Source organism: Trichoderma harzianum (assembly GCF_003025095.1).
Source record: "Trichoderma harzianum CBS 226.95 unplaced genomic scaffold M431scaffold_1, whole genome shotgun sequence".
NCBI lineage: Eukaryota > Fungi > Ascomycota > Sordariomycetes > Hypocreales > Hypocreaceae > Trichoderma > Trichoderma harzianum.
In genome coordinates, this window is record NW_020209249.1 from 1,887,943 (window position 1) to 1,914,593 (window position 26,651).

Here is a 26,651-nt window from a genome sequence, read left to right on the forward strand (position 1 = left end):
TGCCATCACATTGGACTCTAGTTGATTCAATTTGTTCAGCCGCTCGACAACCTGCTTGCTCGCTTGTGAAAAGTGATCGAAATTGCTGGGGAATTATGCCGATTGATTAATCATCCGGCCCTGCTAACCGATGCAGAGCTAACATGGAAGTTACAGCACTGGGTCCCCCCCAGCTCGGCTACCTGCAACCTCCAATTTTTTTTTGTTTACTTGTCTCGAGATGCACACCAAAAAGTCACCAGTTCATGTTCGTGTCAGACCATGGCAGGCTTCATCTCCATCTTACCACCCAAACCGACACCAATGCAAACGCACTTCTCGCTTGCAGCACATTCGCCTCTCTCTTGACTTTGTAATTCATCCCTCGCTCTTCCTGTTTGCGCGAGTCAGCTTCGCGATTTGCCGTCTGACATGCTGCTAGGCTTGAACCGCCATCCGCCAACCAACCGCCACCAAGGGCCTGGATCAAATCAATATTTGACATCCATGGTGACAACCCCAAAAGCACACAACCTCACCTCATGCCATCTCATGCTTCACCCCGCCAAGACACTCAGCAGGCGTGTACTTGTAGGATTTCTCCGTGCATCGCGTGGCCTTCGGCCCAATCGTCAGTCTGGAGAGGCCCAGATACCCCAGAGGCGGATGATCCGCACCACTTAGGCTAATGTCTATTCACTGGATCCGTCTGTCCAGACAAAGCGCCGTCTCGACCCGGGGTTCAGGCTGTGCTATTCCCAAACTGCTCGCCAGCCATTGCGGACCAGAATCCTCCGCACCTGCATCAGGCTTGGGCCTGTCCCCCCGCAATGTTACGAGGGCCGAAAGTCGACGCCACGGCACGACGCCGCCGTCCAATAGCCTCTTGACCGCAATCGTATGAGAAAGGAGACAAGCCGTATAAGCGGCACGGCATGCCCAATTCCTGGGGGAGCTTCTTTTCAAATAATCCGCCCGTATCACTTGCACCGGCGAAATATCAATCCCAATCCTGAGATGGCTTGAAGCAACTGATGCTGGCAAGGCGTTCATTCGTACAAACAAACGCTCGCTTGATCGGGCCTATTGACAAGGGCTGTTTCCTGATCCCAAAAAAGTAGCATTAGCATCCAACCATCCAACCTTGTGAAAGAGCCTGGGGAAGGATTGCACGCGGCAAGGGACACAGACAAGAAGCATAAAAGCGACAGCGCCCCCTGGCCATTAGGACTGCAACCTTTCTTTTTCTCTCTCTTCACCTCCTCATCTCACTCGCAGTCAAATACTCGGCTCTCCCTCGCATCGAAAGACGGGGGCATTGCAGAGTTTCCCCTCCCCATCAACCTCTCTCTCACACACAACTTGAAGAGCTGGTCTGGCCGAGAGGCTAGAGATACCCCCCGTTACAATGGGCGAAAAGGACGACATCCACACCCATGAGGAGCTCGACCATGTATGGCAAATCACCCGATTGCAGTTTTTTCTTTCTTCTCCTTTGTGATTTGTGTTTTTTGCCACCTCGTTTGGAAGAGCGAGTGACTGACACTTTCTGTCTCAATGTAGGGAGAACTCCAAACCAAGGTCGTGAGCGGACACACGGCCTTTCAGGAGGCCATGATGAAGGAGCCGCCAAGGGCCTGGACCACGGCTCAGCTGCTCATCTACTCCTTCTCCATCATTGCATTTTTCTGCAGTACCATGAACGGCTATGATGGTTCGCTCATCAACAACCTGCTGCAGAACCCCTGGTTCCAGAAGAAGTACATCGAGGGCGGCAACGATGGCATCTGGGCCGGCATTGTCTCGTCCATGTACCAGATTGGTGGTGTCGTCGCGCTTCCCTTTGTCGGCCCTGCCATTGACGGATTCGGCCGTCGCGTGGGCATGCTCCTGGGTGCCATCTTCATCGTCGTTGGTACCATTGTCCAGGGTGTGTCCAACTCCCAGGGCCAGTTCATGGGAGGCCGATTCTTGCTTGGTTTCGGTGTCTCCATTGCGGCGGCGGCAGGCCCCATGTACGTTGTTGAGATTAACCACCCTGCCTACCGTGGACGTGTTGGAGGTAAGTGACTCCTTTTGTTTGACTTCACCCATCTCCTGATGTTTCGTCCCCCTTGATTGGGAACATTGAGAGTGTCTTCAGCAAACGTGGTGAGAAGAGAGATGAGCTAATTCTCAATATCTAGCCATGTACAACACCCTGTGGTTCTCTGGTGCCATCATCTCGGCCGGTGCTGCCCGAGGCGGCCTCAACGTCGGTGGTGACTACTCGTGGCGACTCATTACCTGGCTCCAGGCCCTCTTTGCCGGTCTCATCTGCATCTTCGCCATGTTCCTCCCCGAATCCCCCCGATGGCTCTACGTGAACAACAAGAAGGAGCAGGCCAAGGCCGTCCTCACCAAGTATCACGGCAACGGCAACCCCGACTCTCCCTGGGTCCAGTTGCAGCTCTTTGAGTACGAACAGCTCCTCAACATGGACGGTGCCGATAAGCGCTGGTGGGATTACCGGGCGCTTTTCCGCAGCCGCTCTGCCGTCTACCGTCTCCTTTGCAACATCACCATCACCGTCTTTGGTCAATGGGCCGGCAATGCCGTGCTGTCCTACTTCCTCGGCTCGGTCCTCGACACGGCCGGTTACACTGGATCCATTCAGCAGGCCAACATCACCCTCATCAACAACTGCCAGCAGTTTGCCTGGGCCATCCTTGGTGCCTTTTTGGTCGACCGTGTGGGTCGTCGCCCCCTGCTGCTCTTCTCTTTTGCCGCCTGTGTCGTCGTCTGGATGGGCATGACCATTGCCTCTGCGCGCTTTGCGGCTTCTCAAACCGGCGTCGACGCCGACGGCAACGCCATCTACAACAACCCTGCGGCATCCAAGGCCGCTTTGGCCATGATTTTCATCTTTGGTGCCGTCTACTCTGTCGGAATCACCCCCCTGCAGGCCCTGTACCCCGTCGAGGTGCTCTCCTTCGAGATGCGTGCCAAGGGTATGGCCTTCTCCAGCTTTGCCACCAATGCCGCTGGTCTCTTGAACCAATTTGCCTGGCCCGTGTCCATGAAGAAGATTGGCTGGCACACGTACATCATCTACACCATCTGGGATCTTGTCCAGGTGACTGTTGTCTACTTTTTCATCCCCGAGACCAAGGGACGCACTGTAAGTATTACTGATTCACCCATTGGTCTACAATGGCACATCTTGCTAACTCATCGTGTTCTCTACAGTTGGAAGAGCTTGACGAAATCTTCGAGGCCAAGAACCCGGTCAAGGCGTCGACCGCCAAGAAGTCCGTTGCCGTGGACAGCCACGGTGGCATCGTTAATATCGAGAAGGCATAAGGCGTGGAGGATTTACTTGTCATTACGACCCACCATTAAAAAACACTAATACCAGGGCAGTTGTACGCAGGAATTGAGGCTGAATTGGTTGATGGTTGCTTGCGTTTCCACGGGACGGTCTTTTTTGGGATGGAAAGGAATTGCGTTTTTGCCATTTTACTGTTTGTTTTCACGTAATGATATGAGGCTATGAGAGGGGGGCCAGAGCGCAACAATGCAACATTCGGAATGACAACTGCCAAACAAACTGTACGGATCCATATGTGCCTCTTTTGCCTCTTTTTCTCACGTGCCATACTTCAACTTGAGGCTATAGCCGCCATCTAACACCTCCAACATCTAGTTCTGCCTACCATCCCATATTTGGCAGAATTCTACTTTGCCACCTACCCAACTCTGTAGGCGAATGGTGTCTCGTGCGTGCGTGTGTATACAAGATGCTACTCTGTGGGAATGCAATTAATATGGACGTGTTTGCCCGTCTAGGTATCTGGCAAAGCGGCAATTTACGGAGTATTACTGGTACGGGTGGTCATACACACTTCTTGGCCATCATGTGGTCCCCCCCCAGGTCAGCGAATGCCATTCGATGTTGGTCAACACCATGCCTTGTTCCATACACACACACATACATACATAGTTACATACATCCATGCCCCCTGGCCTCACGACATCCGTATTGCAACCCAACCTTGCCAACGTCTAGCGGCATCAACTTATACCTGGATATGGGGGCTAGTGACAGCTTAGTGGGATGAACCTCATGTTAGTTAGTCCCCTTTGCCCGGGAAGAGTAAAAATGCTTTTGGAGCTACTTCTGTCCAAGTAGGTATTACTCCGGTAGCCAACCAGATTGATATTAATACTCCGTGCCAGTGAGAATCCCCTCCCCCAGACGACATTAACCGATTTCTGCTCCACAGTCGTACTGCTGCTACTACCCAATATAGTCCCAATAACCCCATAACCCAATACTAGTACTAAGCCCGTAGAATACAGTGGTATCACCACCCACTGCTGCTACTGCTGCTATACTTTGGCCCATTTTCCAGACCCCCGGAGAAGCGCCTCCCGCTACGGCCCAACCTCCCGAAAAGGGACTAGCCACCGAATTCCGCACCTGCCCACGGGGTATTTTGGGGGGATATTTGTGGGCAGGTGCGCCGATTTGCGATTTCGATTCGGGGGGAAGCGAAGCGTGTGAAGAAGGTGTGTGCTGCATATGTATGCAACTGCGACCATCGAAAATCTTTTACTAGTAGTAGCCGAGGATTTAGTATGGATTATTTGACGGTGGGAGACTCTGGAGGCTACAGTAACACTCGGTTCTTTGCTAGGTTTTACCCCGGATTTTTCGGTGCCTTTTTTATTTTCTCGTTTATTTTTATTTTTTATTTTTTTTTATTTTATTTTTTCTTCTGCTTGGACGTAGAGAAACCCCGGTTTCCACTCTTTTTTTCCTTCAGCACGACAAAACGAGTCGAGTCTTTTTCTCCGAGAGTTTCACCACATGATGGATTGATTGATTCTGTTGATTCCATTCTACTTTATTTTTATTTTTATTACATTTTTTATTCATTTTTTCAAACATGGCTGGGCGGCATTGAGTGGTTTGTTAATTACGCTAGATTAATTAATGATACTTTTTGATTTTTTTTTACACTATCGGCAAACTCGAAGCAAGAATCGCCCCCCCTCTTTCTCCAGCCTCAGCTCGCTTTAGGTAATACCACAGTGTTGGTGGTACCTTGCCTTTTCATCACCTCACCTCATCTCATCCCACATCAGTCGTTTCCCGTGATCGGGACATCTGTTCCTCCTTTTGCTCCCTGATACATACACGCCGAAACCTCGTCTTTCACTCTAGCCAACAGAGGCACTATATGTTTTGGCCTTCCTATTGGCCCTTAGTCTCCTCACTCTCCGATTCACTTGCGACTGCGACTGCTACGGTAAATTGGTAATAACAGCATCAACCATCTGGACGGAATGTTCTACACCTGTGGGTGGAGTCTATCTATGCACAAGCAACCCCCCTATTGTTATCCCGAGTCTCTCTCCCGAGTCCTCTCACGCACAAGTTGTCTCTGGCCTTGTAGCATCTTGGCTAACCAGAGAGAACGACTTCATTAGTCCAGGGGGTCCAGGGAAAAGCCGTGGATCGTTCGCCCCAATCGTCCTCGGACGGCAATCGTTCTCAGGACACGGCCGGCAGCAGAGCCGCAAAGAGTCTCCACGCCTGTCTTGAGTGCCAGCGCCGCAAGATTCGTTGCGACGGTAAGCAGCCGTGTAACCGCTGCCAGTCCAGTCGCTCTCGGAGACGATGCGTGTATGAGCAACATCGCCAGCGTCTTGTCCCGTCAAGAAAGTATGTCTCTATGTTTCTTTATGTCTTCTTCCTATTCTTCTTCTTCTCCCCCTTTTCACTTGGCTAACTCCCGCTCTCTCTCACCGTTAGATCACTAGAGGAGCTATCACGCAGCCTTGAAGAGTGCCGCTCCGTGCTGCGGCGTCTTTATCCCAACCATGAGGTCTCCCATCTGCTGGCATTGTCCCGCCAGGAGCTCCGTGACCTCCTAGATCAGCCGGTTCAGCAAGAAACAGCTGAAATCTCGCCGGCTCCTCCCTCTCCCGATGACCTGGAGCAACAGCAGCAACAACATCATCCAAAGGAGCTTGAGCAGATGCCTGCCCAAAATTCACAATGGGATGAGGAGCGGAGAGAAAAGGAAGCATTGCCGGCGGAAGCTGATGATGTAAACGCCCTGTCTCTCAACATGGACAAACAGGCTGCTTCATATCTCGGCGCTTCATCGGTCAAGGTGGCTTTGACGGTTATGCTTCAGATCCAACCTCAGTTACAAGTGTTGCTTGCAGCACAATCATCCCCTGATGCTTCCAGCGATGACAATGCACACAGCAGTGTTCCTCTCTTCCGTGCAGTTACTAAATCCAAGGTACATTCTCCTATTCCATGGACATACAAGGGGCAAGCTCTTGTCGATGCCTACTTCAAACGTGTCCATGTCCTCACGCCCATATTGGACGAGGCCTCGTTTCGGAAACATTACAACGAAGGTCGAAGATGCGATGCTCCTTGGCTCTCTCTCGTCAACATGGTCTTTGCCACGAGCAGTATCATGTCCACGCCGTCCAGCAACCTGAGCCACATCAAGTATTACAATCAAGCCATTGAGCACATCCATCTCAGTGCGTTTGGGAGCAGCAATATCGAGACCATCCACGCCTTGGCGTTGCTGGGAGGCTACTACCTCCATTATATCAACCGTCCAAACATGGCCAATGCCATTATCGGTGCAATTCACAGAATGGCCACTGCCCTCGGGCTGCATCGAGAACCGTCGCCGGAGGAGCCGCAATCCGACCCTGCGGTTCTCGAGTCACGGCGACGCACCTGGTGGACGATATTCTGTCTCGACACTTGGGGAACCACGACTCTTGGACGCCCTTCATTCGGCCGATGGGGACCTGCAATCAACATCCAACCTCCTAAACTTGTTCCAGAGCAGGTATGCTCCCTTGAAAAAATCCCTTTTGATTTTTCTCTCCTTTCTCTGCGTTGTCATAGACACAACTTCTCTATACTTTAATCGGCAGCTTCTGATTCTTTCTCTTCATTCTAGGAGGAACATGACTCTGCACAATACGCGGGCATCATGCCTCTGCTCGAAAACATTAAATTCTGCAAGATCGCCACCAAGATTCAAGACATGCTTGCAGTCACTCCTCTCTTAAACGCGGAAGATCGAAGTCATTTGGACGGCCTTCTTGTCGACTGGTTCAACAACCTCCCCTGGCTTCTACGCTCTACAGAGCCCTGTGTAGAGCCACTGCATCTTTCACGATGCATCATGACATGGCGATATTGGAATCTACGAATGCTGCTACACCGCCCAGTTCTTCTTACTCTTGCCAGCAAGGCTGAATTGCCCATATCAGAGCATGATATTGCTTCTGTGGAGATTTGCCAGGGCGCTGCTCGAGAGACGGTTGATAGCGTTTCCAAGGGATGGATGCGCCAGCAAATGTCTGGATGGAACGCTGTGTGGTTCTTGTACCAAGCGGCCATGATCCCTCTGGTAAGCATCTTGTGGCAGCCTGATAATCCGTCTGTCGCCCAGTGGCAGGCCCAGATCGAGACGACTCTCGAGCTGTTTACAGCTATGAAAGATTGGTCCCTCACGGCACGTCGCAGCCGGGATGTCGTGAGTCGCCTGTTGGAGGCCACTTCTCAAATTTCAAACGCAAGGCAACGCAGCGGCCTCCAAGATCCCGGCCTGCAAAAGGGGGGACCAAGCGATGAGGCGGCTGGATTCTGGGGAGACCAGGGAGCCGATGCACTCGCCTCGACCAGCTACAGCACTGGGGACATTGTAAACATGCTGGACCAAGACTGGCCATGGAACATGGACATGGACGGGCTGGTCTGGGGACAGCAGATCCCCCTGCTAGAGGAGGACAACGATGCTGGCAGCTATAATGTCGATGAGGGTGCGATGGGTGTGGATTATCTGTCGCTGGCGAATCCGGACAATGATGCCGCACCGCCGCCATAGTTTTTTGTTTCATGTTCAAGAAAAGAGTTGACAAAATCACACCCAAGGCCTATCGCTTGTGGTAGAGTAAAGAACTTGACATTTTTTTCACTCCCTTCATCACCTTGTCTTTCTCCGGACATCATTTCCGCCAAGACGTGAATGCATCTGCATTTACTCCGTACAGGTAATAATCAGGGGCGGTCCATTACAGGTGCTGTCGGGTCGGACTAGCAGGGGTCTTCAGCCGGCGTAAGACTCACTCGGCTTCCGAGCGACGCTACGCCCTTTTTGCGAGTTAAAACCCCATCAAGGACATCGCTAATTCATTCTCCGATACTCAAAGCACTACAAAATCGACAAGCGCATTCACACAACGGCTACAATTCTACAAGTTTGATTTACAGACGTTCTTGAATTACGATTTACTATCTTTATTTCTCCTGCGCACATCAAACAAGGCGGGCAGAAAGAGTGAGAGTGCGGGGATCAGAAAAAGCAACACAGCAAAGCAAGGGTTCGGCAAGGCTTTGAAATGACAGACCAGGCGGCTACCCGTGTCACCCGAGTCATTGTCGCCTCACGCAACAATGTCAAGATCTCAGCCGCAAAGGAGGCCTTTGGTGGCATGTTCCCGTCTGCAGCATTCTCCTTCACCGGTCTCAACGTGCCATCTGGCGTTGCTGACCAGCCCATGACGGATGCAGAAACCCTGCAGGGCGCACGAAACCGAGCTCGCAACGCCCGCGACGCAGAGCCCCAGGCCGATTACTGGGTTGGCATTGAGGGCGGCGTCGACGACAGCGGGGATGCCATGGAGACTTTTGCCTGGGTCGTTGTGCTGGGCAGGGCAGACACACCGGGATCAGACTCATCAGCATCACATAATGAGTCGACAAGCACTTCAACAAGTGCTACCAAGACCGAACGCATGGGGAGAGCGCGAACGGCTGCATTCTTTCAGCCAGAGGAGGTAGCAAGACTGGTCCGCGGAGGTATGGAACTGGGACCAGCAGGCGACCAGGTGTTTGGAAGCGAGAACTCGAGAGCGCATTCCGGATCAATCGGACTGTTGACTGGGGACTTGATCAAAAGGTCTGCATATTACGTGCCGGCGGTGATTGGGGCGTTGATACCATTCAGGAACCCGACAATGACTTTTACCGATTTTTGAAGGAGCGGGATGAATACTGGACTGAAGGGGTCCTCGGGAAGAGCTGACTGAGGCCGATGTGATGCTCGTCCTTGTCTAGAAACAAGGGCACGGAGACGTCGCAATGAATCGTTTGCAATGAAGAGAGAAGATCGTGGACAGAGTCTGCTTGACTAAGACTTGCATTATTGCGGCTTTCATGCACTGTCCATCTCTGCAAGCCACGCGATTCTGACATCCACCATAAGATGGATTACTTTATAACCACATACCATAGCACTTGATGCGCAGATCGCCTAACTGGGCGACCGCTCTTGACAAAATAGATTAAGACTGTGCGAAGGGAGCACTATCCGCTGCACATGCACAAATTCATCGCCATTTTTACATGAAGTGAGAACAGCTGATATCAGCAAATCTCCTCTCTGCTGTAAGCATGAGCCGTGGCAGAGAATCCGGACTAACATCATTCCATCGCTCGTCTATAGTTGAGTATCGACTTCGTTTACAGCATCCTATGTCGCATATTCTTGCCTCAATCTTCTGCTCCCCCTTATCCGCCAGCACGCCAACGTTTCAGCCATACAAGCGATGTGATGGAACGTTGGTATGTGATTTGTCCTAGTTTAGAAATATAAGTTGCACACCTCTTGCCCTCTATCGACGAGAGTCGGCCTGGCTGTCCTCGAGGAATGGTGGCTGCATGAAGCCACAGACATGTGTTTGTGCTTAGCTTTTGGAGAAGAGCCCCAGTTGCTATCTTCTCTTCACGGCTGGGGTGTTTTTCTTTGCTGCTCTGCGATAGGGCGAATGCTTGTGATGCTTTTTGCCAAGCCTTGTCTGATTGGACGGCACTTGTGAGGCAGAGTCTAAGCTTCGAAAATGCCACTACTTGTCGTCGTTCTAAAATAGGTCCTTGGATGGGCTTCCGTGGCGCTCAGATTGCTGCTTGCTGATGCCCACGCCAGGAGGGCGTGTTGTTACCAGATGAGGCATTCCCTCTGCTTGTGGTGTGCTGTTGGTCGGTCTGAGAAGAGCGTTTTGTGCTATATTAGCTTGGAGAATCATCTAGCCTTTTCATCTCTCAAGCCACCATGTTTTCTCACCTGCACGCCTCGCCTCTTAGGGGGCACCCTTGGCACCCAGATCTTTTGGAGATGGGAGGTTTAGGGCGCAAATCATGATCATCACACCCACTCCTCGACCGGGCGATGATGGTTCGCTGTGTCGACAGACCAGTCCTCGGGAGGGCCGTCAATCCCACGTGGTGAAGTTCAGCCACTTTTGCTCCAAGCTGAAAGGCCTTTTGAGTTTATCTCTCTCAATCTGTGGAAACCAGTGCGGTTTCCTGCATCTTGGACAATAGAGGAGATCTGCGCCACAATAACAACCTTCTTGTGTGAGAGAAAGCACAAGCGCGGCACCAAAACGACCAGGGGTTCGGAGTTTTGCAAGCCTCATGAATTGGTCAAGTGTAAGGCGTATGCCGGCAGTCTTTGACCCGATTCGGGCCTTGCAAGTCCGGAAGTGAAGGGATTCACATCTTGGAGATTCGATGGGTGCCAAGACGGGGATGTTCGGAACGTCGTCTTGCCGGCATTATTGTCGGTCAGAGAGAGTTTGTGTGGGGGTAAACGATTGTGAGACAATCCGTGAGATGATTGTCCGATCATGGTGCCTCTTCGTATGCATCACGGATTGCCATTGGACGCTGATACATCTTTCGATACACAGGCAAATACAGCATTCGTACGCAAACGACTTGCCGGCAATCTGGATCGATGCAGATGAATCTACTATCCAGAAGCGGCAAGCGAGGAGAACATTCTATTGTTCGAGAAGCCCAGCCACGGAGGAGAGGGCATCACCACCGTTTCTGCCACAACATGTCAAGTGATATCTTGCAGTGACATGCCACGATGCCACGCAACTCAGCTGTCGCTGAGCGCAGTATCAAGTTCGCTAATGGGTTCGAGGAATGAAGAGGAACCAACAGAGTTGATGCTACCCAAAATAGTTGAGACGTCACTGATAGGACAAGACGCCATCAGACAGTTGAGGGCTTGACGGATGGGCGGCTCTAGATTTCCACTACGCTAGAGCACGCGCTATCAGCACACAAACTGCCCTTTATTTAGAGGGTCTGGCGAGGGCATCCTGTTTCAACGCTGATGCTCGACGATACTTCTCTCAGATGTACCTTCTCCTCCCCACTTGGCGGCGTGGCTGAAGGCGATTTACAGGGTCTTTGGCGACATCTGGGGCTTGGGAGATGAAGACACACCCACCCCTACTGAACATCAAAGTTGGAGAAGTTTTAGTGACGACTAGCTTGGCGTGCGGAGAAGATGAAGCTGGGCTGGTTCGAGTTTGGACTTGCCTAGCTCGGTTTGATCAGCGCTTAGAGAATGTGAAGATGCTGAAGATCAGGGCGGGAGCAAATCCGAAGTTTTGGAGGGGGCGTTGGTGGCCAAAACCACATGGCCAGGACAAGCTGCTAGTTGATGGCACGAGAGTTCTCTTTGACGAGTCGCTCTTCAGCTCGTTGTTCAGCCTGCCGTTTTCTTGAAGAGGGGGTGTGAAACCGCAACTTTGAGCTCTTGTTGGATGCAGTTCATGCGGAGAAGAGGACGCGATGCGCCATCTGGTTTGGTGTGTGGCGCTGAGGCTACAGAAAGGCTTCAACTCTGTCTCTGCGTGTGTCTTTTTGGTTGCTGAAACTGGACTTTGTTTTGGGGGGAGGCTCGAGCAGAGGCTGTCCACGTGACATTTTTGGTGATTTGCATGGATTTTCGATGTAGATGTCGGCGCCAAGGTTTTAGAGTGACAGATCGTTGATGCGGGTAGCTCGAAGATGAGTGTGCTTCATGAGTCGTGAAGCTTTTGATGAGATGCATCTGCCGCGTGGATGGCTGTTGAAGTCTAGTAGAGAATAGGGGATGGGTATTTTGCAGTGGACTAGGCCAGGTTCATCTTGTGAGCATGCATGGAGGAGGTGGTTACTCAAGAAGGTGATCAATCTTGATGCAAGGGACCATCTGTAAGTGATGATAGTCCCTTGAAGTGCCATCACCTTCAGTTACACAGATATTCGATCTCCAGTGACACTACATTATACAGCATAGCAGCCATAGCTAAAGTTCAGGTAGGAGATGGGGATTGCACGAGACAGCTGATGCGGATGCACTTCCACAAACGTCTCCATATAGAATACCTGGGGTTGTCTGTACAGCAACATGTTATTCCTCTATTTTTAAGCTGTATATGTCTGTCTTCATGCATGTAACAATTGAGGATGATAAAATGGTGATTCTTGTTCCTCTTCTTGAGGTACATGATATCACCGATAAGGAGCTGCCCCTTCCTTGTGCTGCACATCCCGGAGCCATCGTGACGTCTCGATCAGTTGATTTTTATTTTTTATTTTTTTTTATCTTCCTTCATTTTCTCCTCCTCATGTTCATTGTCTTCTACTTTTCTAGAATTTGCCGTGCTACCTACTTAGCCACTTTCAATCGAATCGGGTATATTTCATCTCCATATGTACCGCGTTGGAAGTCTTTTCGAGTAGCTAGACATCGTCGAAAGGGTAGTCCGTCTCAAAGAGCAGTCCGTTTCTTTTGCACTAGCATTCCAAGCTACATGTATTCAACCCTTCTTCCTTTCTTCATCCATCATCTTCTTTGCCATCCGCTAACTCAGGCTCCCTGCCAGTAAACAAGCAACAGCTCGCCCATTGGTCAAACTACTGAAGATACCCAAGATCATCCAGAAGCATTGTCGCCTTGTGCTGCAATCCCCTCATTGTGAAACAGGATTGATGGATGATTACTGCTTGCTCGTATCACTTGTCACAGGCACATGTCAAGATTGTTGAAATGGAAATTTCCATTTCGGAGTCTCTAAAGGGGCCCTCCTGTACCATGGCTGCGATTCTAATAACCCTTCCATCCCATCCATCCATCAAATTTCCATCCCAGTTCCCATCCAATCCCATCTCTATATACAAATCCCTATCCACCTCTATCCGTCCCAAATTCCACCTCTTTCTTCCTCCCAATTCCCAGCCAAACCGATTACCCAGTCCTATCCCAATCCCGAACCCGAACTCAATACCATCCATCCATCCTGACCCGGCCCAATATCCAATCCATCCTTTGTGCCATGGTAATTCCTCCACCCCGCAGGAGGGCCCCGAGGGCCAAATTTTTTTGGGGGAGGGGCCGCATACCATGATCTTGCCCAACCTTTTGACAGGTTTATCTGATGGTATGCGGCCCTAAAGTTCTTCCCACACGAAGCGGGAAGGGTTTTCCATGAAACTCCTCCACCATTTCCCCCACACGTCCTTACCTTGATCCTCCGCTCTATAACAAGTCCCAGTCCCAATTCCCCCTCCCGTCCCAGCCTTGAGTCCTCCACAGTGTTTCCCAGTTCCCATTCCTCCAATCCCAAAAGTCCCTCTATATACCCTGATTTCCCATTCCCATTCCCAATTTCTCTCCTCCATTCTATCGTGCTGGACTCTTTCGCCCAGTCAGGGCGGGCTGTCGATAGAAGTTTCAGTCATCGAAATGACGAATCAGTCCATTATTATAACGCCCAACTTAACAGAGTTGCGCACGCACGTTGATGTGGGCAGCAGTGTTCTGAAACAACGGCGTTATAATACCCATGAAGACCAAATAACAAATCCCCAAGTTGCAAGTCAGGCATGTCGATAACTCGTCCAAAACAGGGGAGAAATAGCCATTTCTCCAACAACCCTTAGGACACAGATTTCGTTATATGCTCTGGCCCCTTCCAGGAGCACGAGATAAGTTGAGAGAGCGTGGATTCTCCTGAAAGGGGCTATGCGTCGGACAAAGTCCAAACAAATACTTGCAACTATGTTACATGCTTGCTAAAATTGACACAATGACGAGGCCAATAGGTCCGACATTGTTGAGCAAAGCATGTCTTCCAATGTTCTTCTTGACGGCAGATGCTTTTTTCTTTTGGATTTTTTGTTTCTGTGGAGTCTTTTTTTGTACTTTTCTTTTTCCAACATACCCAATTCTTGGAGCGTTCTTTTTTGGTGTTTTTATTAGATTTTATTGGGCATGTATCTGTAGAGGAGCGGGACTAATTTGAACAGAGTGTTAGCCAAATCCCACGGATGTATGATACTGACTCGATTACATACTTGACCAAGACCGAAGGGGCGGAGAAGGAGATATCCGTGAGGGCACCCCGCAGTGCCTCGACCAGAGAAAGTTGGAGGTGTATAAGGAGTGACTGGATCTCTGGTACTCTCTGAGCGTCTTGCTCCCTCCAGACGGAGACGACATTTCTGACGGACCGACGCAAGAAGTGTTTCTGACAACGCCCAGAGTGAGGGTGAGGGTGCCCCTTGGGGGAGAGGAGGGAGGGGGAGGGGAACTTGAAGGAGTGTGATGAAGTGCTTCTAAAGGTGGTGGTGGTGAGAGAGAGAGAAAGCGATCTGAGGATGGAGGGAAGGTGGGTTTAAATAGATGATTTTCACTCTGAGATTCAAGATGGAACGCCCATCCGTCTGAGCGCTCTCTCTTACTGGTTGGCCTGCCGGTTGACTTACTACAAGCACACACTTTCTTACAGGTACATTCTGGGCTACAGGGTCACTTGCAGGCTCACTTACATGATGGCTTCAGCTCCGACCAGGGGCTGCCACGGCATTGCTTGGATGAACCCCGCGAACCTTGCCAGCCGATCAGCCGAGACCCGGCGGCTGACGCCGATCGAGCTCTGCCGTAGGTGAGAACGACTAGAATCTATCGTAAGTCTGGAGGCTCGATCTCCGCGATAGACTCATCCCGGGGACCATCGACCCGAAAAAAAAACGATCTAATTATGTACGAGATAGGAGACCTGAGACGGGTCTCGGATCTATTGGCCAGAGTCCCGGTATCGCGGCCAGGATCCTAGCCTCACGCAGCAGATGGCGAACGTATCAGCGCTCGTTCAGATATTAAGGGGACGCGTTCGAATCGAAGCTGAGAGAAAAAGAAAGAAAAGACGCGACGCAGTGAGGCATACTAGGTGGGGGATATATGTAAGGGAGAGGTTGCGCTTACTGAGGCGGCATGAGATGTGAGCTGCTGAATGTGCTGTCTCGGCTTACCAATCTATCCGTATTGCATGAGGCTCGGGGAGGAAAAAGCAAAGAAATGAAAAGAAATTTTGGCACGCGAGGATATGTCTGTGGTGATGCTTGAGGCTGTTGCCTGCCTGGCGGCTCAGGTGTGAAACAATATTGCGAGCGGTGATGGTGATGCATCATATTGGGGGCTATACAATATCGAGGCATGCAGGTAATGCATTTGGAAGGGGGCCAGACCGGACTTTACTGCGGCTTCAAGGTGATAAGGAGGAAATGAGTGTCTTGATAGGCTGCCTTGCGCTTGGGTGTGATTGGGCTTTTGTACGTTGTTTACCGAAAATGCTGGGCATGCATTTGCATGAGAAATTGCATCAATAATAGGTTCTAGGGTAGAAAAGGTGACGTTACGAGTAGGAGGGGATGGGATGGGATGGAGTTGAGTGACTGTCCGGTCTACAATGGTGAGGCTTTGGTAAAGATAATTATTATTCAGAGTAGTCTTAAAAAGCAATTGGCAAATAATGAGGTTCGGCATATTGAAATGGGACACGCATTTTGGCATCTTAGAGTTGTTGTTCATATTCAAACATTCATTCAGTGTCCAGGCAATACTCCATGTCAGGCGAATAACACACCGTTCTCGTTTACTATAAACTATCAAAAAAAATCTAATGCATCGTATGTGTCAAGATAATTTGAATCTGACAATATCTCTCGTTCATCTTTTATATATTACAATTAATATGTCCCCGTAGCACAGGCTTTGCGCGGGGAGCGGAGAACACGGAGTTGCATTTACGGAACGAACATAAAACAGCGGCTGTTTACGGCTTCAAACGCCCAGGAAAACGGCCGATTCCCCGCAGCCAATGGTTTCCCCCACGATCTAGAGGAATGGCTCCGGAGCATGTTGTACAATTCATCGTGAACGGACGGCAAAAAGCCGAGACTTGTTTTTCTTTTTCGTCATCGAGATGATTCCCCTCAGCTCGCTGTCCGAAGATATTCGGAGCGGATCTTTTTTGTCGCATAGGCGGCAGGCCGAACAGGGCCCATCAGGGCCGGCGTGCCGAGACAATTATTTTGGGGAGTCTAAAACATCTCGGAGTTAAGTTACGGAGCATGTCTTGTACTCACCTCCATGGTATTACTACAGCGCTTTAAGCAGTCCGAAAGATTTCGGGGTGGGGAGCCATTGTCTTGTGAACAAGAGCATCAAGTTTCCCTTTAGGCAGCTCGAACCACTTCGGGACAGAGGTTCATATTTAGTCTATGTCTCATTATTGCTTTCTGTGCATATTTCGAGGTCCGAGATTTCGGGGTGGGGAAGCAAAGCAATGTCTTGTGACTTGCAAGAGATCCATGTTCGCAGTCCGAAATCTTTCCAGAGCAGAGCGGTATTACCTCATTGTCTCATGTTGCTTCTCTAAGCAAGGCCATCTTTAGGAGCCCGAAATACTTCGGGGTGGAGAGGCATTGTCTCGGTGTCTCATGCTTCTGTTATAAGGAAGAGCACATTCTAGGCCGTCCGATATATTTCGGGGTGGGGTGACAATGTCTTGCGATCAACATTTTCGCAGTCCGAGGTATTACGGGGTGGAGGCATGTCTCTGATATCACAGAGTGAGATGCGAGGCCGAAAGATTTCGGGGTGGGGAGGCTCGTCTCTTCCCCCCGCGAGCAAGAGTAGAATCATTCGCAGTCCGAAATATCTCGGGGTGGAGGCATGTCTCATTTCTCGCCTTTGTGATTTCGTGGAGCGAGACGCGGGCCCGATCTTTCGGGGTGGAGAAGAAGCGATGAACTCTTGCCCGGTGATCGGTCGGTGAGACAGATGCCGTCATTTTCCGTACAAAAAGCAATAGTCTCCTGCTACTATTTAACAGGTGATACCAAAGGAAAATGAACATGAGACAAGCCTCCTCCACCCCGAAATCTTTCGGACAGACCAAAAGCCTACTCTTTTTCGAACATGAAGCGATTTTACTGGCCAACAGGACGATCCCGAAGAGCCTCAGCCGCAAATGTCTCATGAGGTCGGCGGTAAGCACCACATTTCTTTGCTTCCTCGAGTTTGAAAGATGCGTGTCTCAGTTGGGAGCCGTAGCATGAAGCCATGCCATTCGCCATACCAAGAAATCCGAAGATTATCGGCCCCCCATGTCTCGTGAGGCCAGCGGTGAGCCGTGGAACTTGATGTGATTGATGTGATGAGAAGGATCAACTCTTTGAACATGTCTCACTGAATATGACGACGCTTCTTTTGAGGACCACATAGATGTGAGGCGACACCATTGGCTAAAGCCGGAACACCGAAAAATGTCGGCCCCCCATGTCTCATGAGGCCGGCGGCAAGCTGCCGGGAAGGGTCCAGTTCACGTCAAATATTGGGCGAAATCGGTCGTAAATCGGTCGTCATTGTAGGAAAACCCGAAAATTATCGCCCGCATATGTCTCGTATGATCGGCGGTAAGCAGCACAAGCTCCAGATTTGGCTCGGTGGCGAAGCATCGTGTTTCCTATGTTCGAACGCCTTGAGCGCGTGTCTCAGTCCAAGGCAGACAATATTGAGGTGGATTTTCCCATCAACTTTCTTTTCTTCCTCGCAAAGCTGAGAATCCGAAAAGTTTCGGGCTCCGGCCCTGCCTTTCCTTGTGTTTTTGCGTATCAAAGTGTAAGACCTGAGACCGTCTGAATCTCATGAATGTCCGTGTCGCTCACACACGGACTCGGGCTATAACTTGCCGTGCTCAGTCCGAGACAATAAAAATTTGCGGGTGTGCGTGATGGCTGGGGTTACATCATGATGCAAATTATAGATCAATATTTTTGTATTGTAGTATTTGAATTGAGTTACGGATAGGTAGTTTGGCAGTTCTAGACATATTAACAATAAATGATACTCCATGGACACGGAGTGGTTGCATGTATGTAATTTGCACTCCAAGCAGAGCCACCAGATGACAGTAATCATTGTCACTTGGCATGTCGCAGTGCTACCCGTTGCAGTAGCATCGCAAGAATTGACAATTCTCAGTTTAAATTGAATCACCAAATGCTTTAGTAATTATATAGATATTCTGTCACACTCGGGCAGTAGAATTACCCCGTCAATCAAAGGGCTCCGATCCGTGTGTGCTTATCATGCAGTATGACCGGCTAACCACGGATTGGGCAGATATGCCGCTTTTCATGTAAACACGCATGTTTTCTTACTGCTACCTAACCTACTAAGTAATCTCATCCCGGGTATTGATAGACAACTCTTTGGGCTTCTTGGGAGACGTATGGTTGATATTGGGGGGAAATGACCTCTCTTGGCGACGTATTGATGACTAGATATTAGATTAAGTTGCAAACGCTGTCTCTAGAACCTCATCTGAGTGGTAATTGAGAAATCACACCAATATTTTTGACGAAACAAAAGGAAAAAAACCTGCTGCTCGTCAGTTTCCACCCACGCAGTCAGAATTCACTTGGACCATCGCAAACATCCACCACCACTTACGCTCATCACATCAGGCACACATTTGATCCATATTTCCAGACACACGCTTCCATTTTTCACTGCAATGGCCTCTGGGAATATGATTTTCTCCCTCATCCTCCCAAATGTTCACAATGTCCTCGTGGCAAACGTCTCAGAACACTTTCACCATGCGAGGGCACAGCTGGAGCCTTACACAAGCTACGTTTATGGTGTTAGTATACTTACTACCTCGATCCCCGAGCTGCCTACCCTGATACGTGTATTTAAAGATCAAATGCTAAAATGTCCTTTCAATTTCTAGTCAAGGAATAGCTTCCTCAGCCTGTCAGACAGGTACTATCTGGCTCTATTTTTGATCTGCGCGCCACTGGTTTTGGGGCTTGCGGCTGTTGAACTTTACCTGCGCCAAAGTCCAAATGAAGATGAAAATCTGGGGGACGTGGCTGAAGCGGAAAAGAGAAGATGAAGAAGAGAAATAAAAGAAAAGAAATAAAAAGACATTTTTCCAGTCTTAAGATGTTCCAAAATTATCGCATCAGCAATACTTGCATGTTACTTGTTACCCGATTTTGGAGCTTTAATGCCGCTTAAAGTCCATCGTGACATTGTATGTACGAGTTTTCCATGTACAGTACAGTACAGTACTATTGCAATACGATACGGCACCTGTGCAGTGCAGACAAACACGTGCAGATACGAACATTCTCACTCCCGTATTTGAAGAGGCGATGCAGTTTGGCATGTCACGTCAACTAAAATTTGAGCCGTTGAGGCAATGCATGAATGGCGCAAGTGGGTCCCAATAGCAGACTGCGAGGCTGTGATTGGCCCAGAGCCTGTACCTGTACAGTACCGGTACCTCTGAGAGCAAGGGCAAGCAAATGCTGCACAATGCAAAGAGGGCAGGCGCATTGCAAATTGCCTCGTTATTTTGTCTGCGATTGCCTCTGTGTGCATAAGGCCAGAGCAATTGGAAGGAGCCTGAGGAATGAATCTTTCACCCTTCTCTCCTCCCTCTCCTCTTCATCTCTTCTTCTCCTCCTCGAACCAAGCACATCTCTCACTCTCACTCTCACTCTCACCAACCAAAAACGCCCAAAATCCCTCCCGCAAAAAAGCCAAGATGGCCAAGAAGTGGTGGACGATCCGCGATTTTAAATGCGAGACGGGCTGCGGCACACACGCACAGTATGGAGTATCGCAAATGGGCCGCAGCAGCCCCCCCTGAGCCCGCAAACTACTACTACCTAGTCGATAGTAAACAACGCTTGCTGACATCAAGAACAGGAAGAAGACAGAAAAAAATGGCCCGGCCAGGGGTCCCCCCCAGTTCTCGTTTCGCCTCGTCGAATGAGCGTGCAATTCGCTACTCTTTTCAGGAGACGCCCAGGGCCCCGTATTTTATTTTAATCTGCTAGTACGGAGTACGGAGCACGGAGTAACGAGTAATAACACGGCCTCTCGTATCAACCGCTGCCATACGAAGCGCCTTCACCTGCTTTGCACGATCTGCGAGCGGATCCTACTTTCATACGGCCCTGAAACGGCGCCTTCGGGGGACTCAGCCACCACCCATGGACGCGTACTCGTAACAATCTGCAACCACACGCACACTCTCGCTCGTTTTCCCTCTTCGTACCGCTCTCAGTCTCCATCCATTCATTCACTCGTTTTCCACAACTGCTGGAACTCTGTCGCTTTTCTTGTTCTTGTTCTTCTCTTTCCCCCAGATTTTTCCATCGTGTGTGGATGGATTATTTGGCGACAGATCCATCCATCCGTTTACCTTCACGATAAACATGGTCGCTCGCTTCCTTCTCTCGTTTTAAACATCTTAGATTTCTTCTTTTTCGCCCTTCGTTTCTCCTTTCTTGCCGCCGTGTGACCTTTTCGCTGGCACGGCGCTTCCAATCGCTCCCAACAACCACAACCACATCCGCTCCGACAACCTCGACAAACGACGACTTGATTCGCGAAAACAACTCAATCGAAAGGCAAACCTTCGTCAGCCGTTGCGTTGCGACATTTGACACCCCTCGATACAGTTTGGAAAAAAAGACTCCTTTTGGCCGGACCATCGTCTTCAAATCCTCGTCGGCGCAAACACCCCTTTCGCCCTCCTCCGTTGACCTTCTAAACCATACGAGACGTTCCGCGGGACGAAAACGGCTCTTTGATTGCGCATCTATTCTTCACACATCTCCGACAAATTCAACCTCATCCTAGGTCAACTCTCTGCTCTCACCCAGAGAAAATAACAACCGTACAAACAAATCACGAGCAATAGTCAAAATCAACCGGCACAATGTGGTTCTCAAGGAGCGGCTCGCTCCTCTTGGGCGCAATGGCAACCTTGCTATCGCCAGTCCTTGCCGAAAACATGCTCGTTTCCACCTCTCTCAATACCTGTCAAGACAACTCGGGTCTCCAGGCCAGTTTCTTCAACGTCGTCTACACCCCGAACAACAATTCAGCCACGATCCATCTGGTGGCCACGTCCTCCGTTCAAGGCTACGTCAAGTTCGACATTGAGGCCTCTGCCTATGGTTACACCTTTCTCAAGACCACCCTCGACCCCTGTGATATCAAGCTCGCTGGTATGTGCCCAATGACGGCTGCTGCCAAGTTCAACATCCCCTTCAACATTCCCGTCAGCGCCTCCGCAGCCTCCAACATCCCTTCCATCGCCTATTCCGTCCCCGATCTCGATGCCAACGTTAGAGTGCGTATCAACCTTACCAGCACCGGAGAGAGTATTGCTTGTGTCGAGGCTGCCATCTCCAACGGCAAGACGGTCAACTTGACCGGTGTCAAGTGGGCTACCGCCATCATTGCTGGTATCGCTTTGGTTTCTTCCGCCATCTTCAATGGACTCGGTCACTCCAACACGGCTGCTCACGTCGCTGCCCTCTCACTGTCTCTGTTTGGCTACTTCCAAGCTCAAGCCATGATCGGCTTGACCGGTGTCAGCCTGCCCCCCATTGTCCAAGCGTGGACCCAGAACTTCCAGTGGTCTATGGGTATCATTCACGTCAACTTCATGCAAACCATCTTTACCTGGTATCAGCGAGCCACCGGCGGCACGCCCGCTACCCTCTTCAGCTCCCTGGGCTCTGTTTCCGTGGCCGTCGAGAAGCGTGGTCTGGATGCTGGCATCGAAATGGGCAAGGACCTCGTCAGACGTGGTATGGCCATGATGCCCGAGGCCGCCGTCAACGTCATGAAGCGAAGCGGTAACATTTTATCTCCATCCGGAGGCTATGTCGTGTACGGAATCCAGCGTGTGGCGTTCCAGGCTAAGATTGAAACTACCAACCTCTTCATTACGGGTCTGACCTTTTTCTGGCTCTTTGCCATCTTCACCATGCTCAGCGTTACTCTGTTCAAGGGTCTCTGCGAACTCCTCGCTAAGCAGGGCGTGATGAAGGCGGACAAGTTCCTCGAGTTCCGAAATGGCTGGCGCACCGTTCTCAAGGGTATTTTGTACCGTATTGCCCTTATTGGTCTCCCTCAGCTTTCCATCCTGTGCTTCTGGGAGTTTACACAGGTCGATTCCGCCGCCGAGGTCGTCCTTGCCGTCTTCTATTTCTTCTGCCCGCTCATTGCCCTCTGCTGGGGTGCTAGCAAGGTGATTCAAATCGCGCGCCGGTCCATCAACATGCACGGAAACCCAGCCTATATCCTCTTCTCCGATCCCCAGGCTCTCAACAAATGGGGCTTCCTCTATGTGCAATTCCGTGCTTCCGCGTACTATTTCATCGGACCAATCTTGGTCTACACCCTTGTCAAGGCCATGTTTGTGGCTTTTGCGCAAAAGACAAACGTCGCCCAGGCCATTGGCTTCATCATCCTCGAGGTCGGCATGCTCATTACCACGTCGGTCCTGCGCCCCTGGATGGACAAGAAGACAAACTCGTTCAACATTGCCATCTACGTCATCAACTTCCTCAACTCCATCTTCCTGCTCATCTTCACCAACGTTTTCGGTGCGCCCCTGTTGGCCATTGGTGTTGTTGGTGTCATCCTGTTTGTTCTCAACGCCATTTTCTCGCTGGTTCTCCTGCTCATGGTCATTGCCTCAACCGTCTATTCTATCATCCGCAAGAACCCCGATGCCCGGTACCAGTTCATGGCAGATGACCGAGCATCCTTTATGAAGTCACAGACGCAGCTCAACAGCGGCGCCGCCACCGAATTGGATGCCCTGGCAGTGACCGCCAGAGGTGACAAGGCCGGCTATAAGCTCGATGACGAGGAAGCATCCATTACTTCTAATGAAGTGCGCCACCCTACGGATACGACAGCCATGACTTACGCTCCCCAGTCCATGACGAGCCAGCCCTTCTACCAGCCGGCTCGATCAGTATCCCCAGTCAACCCATCCGTGCCACTCTTCCCGGCCAACGATCAGCTTTCTCACTCATCGTTGGGCCACGGCCAATCACCGTCGCCAATTGGACGTACTCCTTCGTATGGCAGCAACACGAGCCCTGGCGGCTACCGATCACAAAACAACGCAAGGTATGTCTTGACATGAATATCAATGGCTTTGGTCCTAAACTAACTGGCGTGTGTCTATAGCCCCTGGCAGCGTGGTGCTGGTTACGACTAAATAAGCTCCATCCTGGCTGTCTCATTTACCTACAGTGACGCAACAATTTTTCTTTTATTGTGAATTTGATTTGTTTTATTTATAATTGATCGCGCGAATCTGACGAGGGAGATTGATGGTCAACCTGATATGCGTGTATATCACAGCAGCAGCCAAGTGTGTATATGTGTGCCAGCTGCCGTCGATATTTTGGAGAGCAATTCGTCAATGTGTGGCAGAAAAGGAGCGGCGGGTTGACTCTGTTACGGCGATGGATGCGATGCGATGCGTGTAAAGGGCGTTTATAAGAAGGACTGAACCTTTTATCGTTGTCTTGGCTGCTTCAAAGGGAGTACCTGTTTGAAAGAGCGAGCACCTCTAGAAAGCATTTTATTACTGCTGCTGCTTGCTCAAATTATATTTTCTCATGTATGTACATAGGATCTCGCAGGAGAGATCGAGTCGGCCATTAGAGGCCGATAGTTACGACTACTACTACCACTACTACCTTACCTTGTCTTGTCTTGTTTTTGGGCTCCGGATATGTAGAGCATGCAATCTTGGATAGACTTGAAAATGATGCTCCCAGTCATGCGGTTCCAGGTGGTCTTTTTCTTCTTGTTTTTTTCTTCTTCTTTTCTTTTCTTCTCTCCTGTTTTCTCCTTTTCATTCATCAACTGTCTCATTCTTGTACTTGATTCACCGTTACTTTCCTTTCTCTCCTTTTGGCTATTTACGCCTTTTTTGACAAATGGTTATTTTTATGAACAAATTCTGGACGCAATTCTCCCTTCCTTTATCTTTTCCTCGCTCTTTATTCTGTCGCTTTTCTTCTTTTTTACGTTCTTCTCTTTGGGTGGTTGTATTTCTCAAGCAAAAAAGAAAAGAAGAAGAAGCCTGACCATGCAACTACCCAAGATGGGATGAGCTCGGCAGGGAACCTCCGTAGAACCCTTTTAGAGAAATTCATGTTTCAAGTAAGGTTGCCTGCTTACCCGGCCGAAACAAAGCACTAATACTACCCGCCCTGGCCTCGTTCTTTTTTTCCTTTTCTCTAGCATCGGGCCGGCCGCTCATAAGCTTGACTTGCGTTTCTTGCTTTGCATCTCCCCGAAAAATAAAGAAGCGCTCCAACAGATGCATGCGTATGTTGAAATTGACCCTAAAAAGAGGAGCTAGATGCATCCTTTTGACGCACCCCGGGCTCGTCTTGCGGCTTTGGCCAAGGCACATGTGCCGGAGAATGCGGGGGAGGCAGCCGGTAGTGCGTTATTGCGCCGTGGATCGTACCGAGCAGGATCAAGTAGGTAGATACGGAGTAAGAGTAAGAGTAGCATTCATTTGGCGGTGTCGTGTTCTTCCGGCTCTGCGGCGTGTTAGTGACCCTAAAGCTTAACGGGATGTCATGAATAGGAGGTATCGTGGTTATTTGCTGTAATCTGTTATGCGTCGAGCATCATATCATTCATTCATTCCTCTCCTTGGTCGCTGTTAGGCACAGCGTGAGATCCAACGGACCATTTACACCCATCACACCCACATGGGTCCTTCACACCCCGGTCGTGTCAATGAAGCCATGCTAACCTTGAGCAGGAAGCTTGAAAACACGCTGGTGAGGCCCATCGGGTCTAATTGCGCGGTTAAGGGCCGAATCCATATGCACAGTTGGTTTCTATTTTGTCTTCCGTCCTCTCCTTTTTCTTTCGGCCCTAAAATTCCCCCTCCATTGTGAGAAGCAGATCACGATGCAGGACACATACGAAATCTCTCGGGGAGTCTCGGGCGCCATACTTCAAAAACAAGAAGAAGCAGAGGCGGGAAAGAGAGAGAAATGCGTATTAGGTAGTCGTATTGTATTAGGATGAGAGAGGAGTCAATTCCCGATTACTCGGTCCGATAGTGCGAGATGTGCCGTGTCCCATGAACGGGGGTCTGCGGGTAAGATGTTGGTTAGTTCGCGTTGACAGAGGAGTTTGTTTGGATGCTTCGAACTCCTTTGCTATGGCCACCGAGAGCCCCTGGCACGATGGCATGCTCACTTGCTCATGAACCCGGAAGGAGTCCACGCAAGATGGACAGGGGATTCGACTGGGTTCAGCAAAGACAATTAGAGCTATTCTCGTTCTTCTTGGTCAGCAATCTCAATAGTACTCGATGACATTTCGAGTATATAAACCTGGGCATGGAGACGGTTAGAATGCCCAGGGCAGAGAAGACACAGGGAGACTACATCATCTGAGGTTTCTCGCTCTCGAGCCAGTAGAGCCTTCTTCTCCTTCGCTTATACCGTCACTTACACTCGTATTCTGATTCTCTTCAGTCCTTCCCTCTATTCATTCCCTATCCTGCTATCAGGATCTTCGAGTCTCTCGCAACAATGGCCATGCGCTTCCTCGCCACCGCCGGCGTGCTGCTCTCGCCTCTCCTCGCGGCCGCCGCTCCGTCAGCAAAGCGCGGTCTCATCTTCATTCCCAACTCGACGACCCTGCAGGACAACTCGATCTGGGTGCAGACGGGCTCTGACCTGACGTGGTACTACAACTATGGCAACCTGCCCAGCTCCGACTATGCCTCCATCCCGCAGTCGAGGTTCGAGTTTGTGCCCATGATGTGGGGAGTTGGACCGAACCCTTCGCAGGACTTTGCTTTCCACGACAGCGTTATCAATCTTATCAACAGTGGTACTAATATTACTCACGTCATGAGCTTCAATGAGCCGGATGCTCCGTCTTCGTGGGGTGGCAGCGATGTGACACCACACAACGCTGCTCTGGCTTGGATCGCCAACTTCATTCCTCTGCAGCAAAGGGGCATCAAGGTCGGCGCGCCTGCGTGCACAGGTTCACCTTCAGGGCTAGATTGGCTTCATCAGTTCTTTGGAAACTGTACTCAGCTCATCGGCAGGGATTGCCCGTATGATTTCGTGTCGTTGCACTGGTATGACAACTTTGATGGGTTGAAAGCCCACATTAGCGACTACACCGCAGCGTAAGTTTTTTTCGGATGCTATGAAACATCAGTTATGGGAAGAAAAATGACTAATTGGATCATAATGAAATAGATTCCCCGGCAAGAAGCTCTGGGTGACGGAATACGCCTATGCCAACCAGCCCCTGGCCGCAACGCAGCAGTTCTTCAACACCAGCGCCAGCTACATGGACGGCCTAAGCAATCTGGAGCGGTACAGCTACTTCGGCGCCTTCCGGTCCAACGTTAGCAATGTCGGACCTAATGCGACCTTCTTGAACAATGCGGGACGGCTGACGGACATTGGATCGCTGTATCTTGGCGGTGGCCTGACTGGAGTGCTTCCTACATCGAACTCGTAGATTCTGGAATTGAATGTGAAGAATAAGATTATGTTGGTATTTGGGGAGAGTATATAGCTGCCAGGTATAAGAAAAAGGCATGGTTGTATA

General features: G+C 50.3%; 8 protein-coding genes across 8 annotated transcripts; 7 read left to right on the forward strand and 1 right to left on the reverse strand.

Moving 5' to 3' along the window:
- Window positions 1-950: 950 nt before the first annotated feature.
- On the forward strand, window positions 951-3,563 carry M431DRAFT_502689 (hypothetical protein). The gene is made up of 4 exons (XM_024918191.1): window positions 951-1,432; window positions 1,543-2,041; window positions 2,166-3,139; window positions 3,208-3,563. The coding sequence occupies exons 1-4, from the start codon at window positions 1,388-1,390 to the stop codon at window positions 3,319-3,321; spliced, it is 1,632 nt and encodes a 543-aa protein (XP_024780231.1). The 5' UTR covers window positions 951-1,387; the 3' UTR covers window positions 3,322-3,563.
- Window positions 3,564-5,504: 1,941 nt separating this feature from the next.
- M431DRAFT_537452 (hypothetical protein) lies at window positions 5,505-8,161 on the forward strand (the record flags this gene model as incomplete). The annotated part of the gene is made up of 3 exons (XM_024921020.1): window positions 5,505-5,693; window positions 5,790-6,851; window positions 6,969-8,161. Coding segments are annotated over 3 exons (2,181 nt in total), but the record flags the coding sequence as incomplete, so codon positions are not given.
- A 251-nt stretch (window positions 8,162-8,412) lies between these two features.
- Window positions 8,413-9,051, forward strand: M431DRAFT_71384 (hypothetical protein; the record flags this gene model as incomplete). The annotated part of the gene is made up of 2 exons (XM_024921890.1): window positions 8,413-8,712; window positions 8,770-9,051. 2 exons carry the CDS (start codon window positions 8,413-8,415, stop codon window positions 9,049-9,051), a joined length of 582 nt encoding a protein of 193 aa, XP_024780233.1.
- Window positions 9,052-11,784: 2,733 nt separating this feature from the next.
- M431DRAFT_186129 (hypothetical protein) lies at window positions 11,785-13,059 on the forward strand. The gene is made up of 3 exons (XM_024913180.1): window positions 11,785-12,070; window positions 12,180-12,965; window positions 13,027-13,059. The coding sequence occupies exons 1-2, from the start codon at window positions 11,970-11,972 to the stop codon at window positions 12,745-12,747; spliced, it is 669 nt and encodes a 222-aa protein (XP_024780234.1). The 5' UTR covers window positions 11,785-11,969; the 3' UTR covers window positions 12,748-12,965; window positions 13,027-13,059.
- A 3,366-nt stretch (window positions 13,060-16,425) lies between these two features.
- Window positions 16,426-16,995, reverse strand: M431DRAFT_502694 (hypothetical protein). The gene has a single exon (XM_024918192.1). It carries the CDS (start codon window positions 16,884-16,886, stop codon window positions 16,671-16,673), a length of 216 nt encoding a protein of 71 aa, XP_024780235.1. The 5' UTR covers window positions 16,887-16,995; the 3' UTR covers window positions 16,426-16,670.
- A 1,460-nt stretch (window positions 16,996-18,455) lies between these two features.
- M431DRAFT_502697 (hypothetical protein) lies at window positions 18,456-19,205 on the forward strand. Its single transcript, XM_024918193.1, has one exon. It carries the CDS (start codon window positions 18,724-18,726, stop codon window positions 18,940-18,942), a length of 219 nt encoding a protein of 72 aa, XP_024780236.1. The 5' UTR covers window positions 18,456-18,723; the 3' UTR covers window positions 18,943-19,205.
- Window positions 19,206-20,985: 1,780 nt separating this feature from the next.
- On the forward strand, window positions 20,986-23,253 carry M431DRAFT_592 (hypothetical protein; the record flags this gene model as incomplete). The annotated part of the gene is made up of 2 exons (XM_024921534.1): window positions 20,986-23,162; window positions 23,223-23,253. The coding sequence occupies 2 exons, from the start codon at window positions 20,986-20,988 to the stop codon at window positions 23,251-23,253; spliced, it is 2,208 nt and encodes a 735-aa protein (XP_024780237.1).
- A 2,247-nt stretch (window positions 23,254-25,500) lies between these two features.
- M431DRAFT_189353 (glycoside hydrolase family 128 protein) lies at window positions 25,501-26,575 on the forward strand. Its single transcript, XM_024913191.1, has 2 exons — window positions 25,501-26,220; window positions 26,294-26,575. Exons 1-2 carry the CDS (start codon window positions 25,610-25,612, stop codon window positions 26,559-26,561), a joined length of 879 nt encoding a protein of 292 aa, XP_024780238.1. The 5' UTR covers window positions 25,501-25,609; the 3' UTR covers window positions 26,562-26,575.
- The last annotated feature ends 76 nt before the right edge of the window (window positions 26,576-26,651 follow it).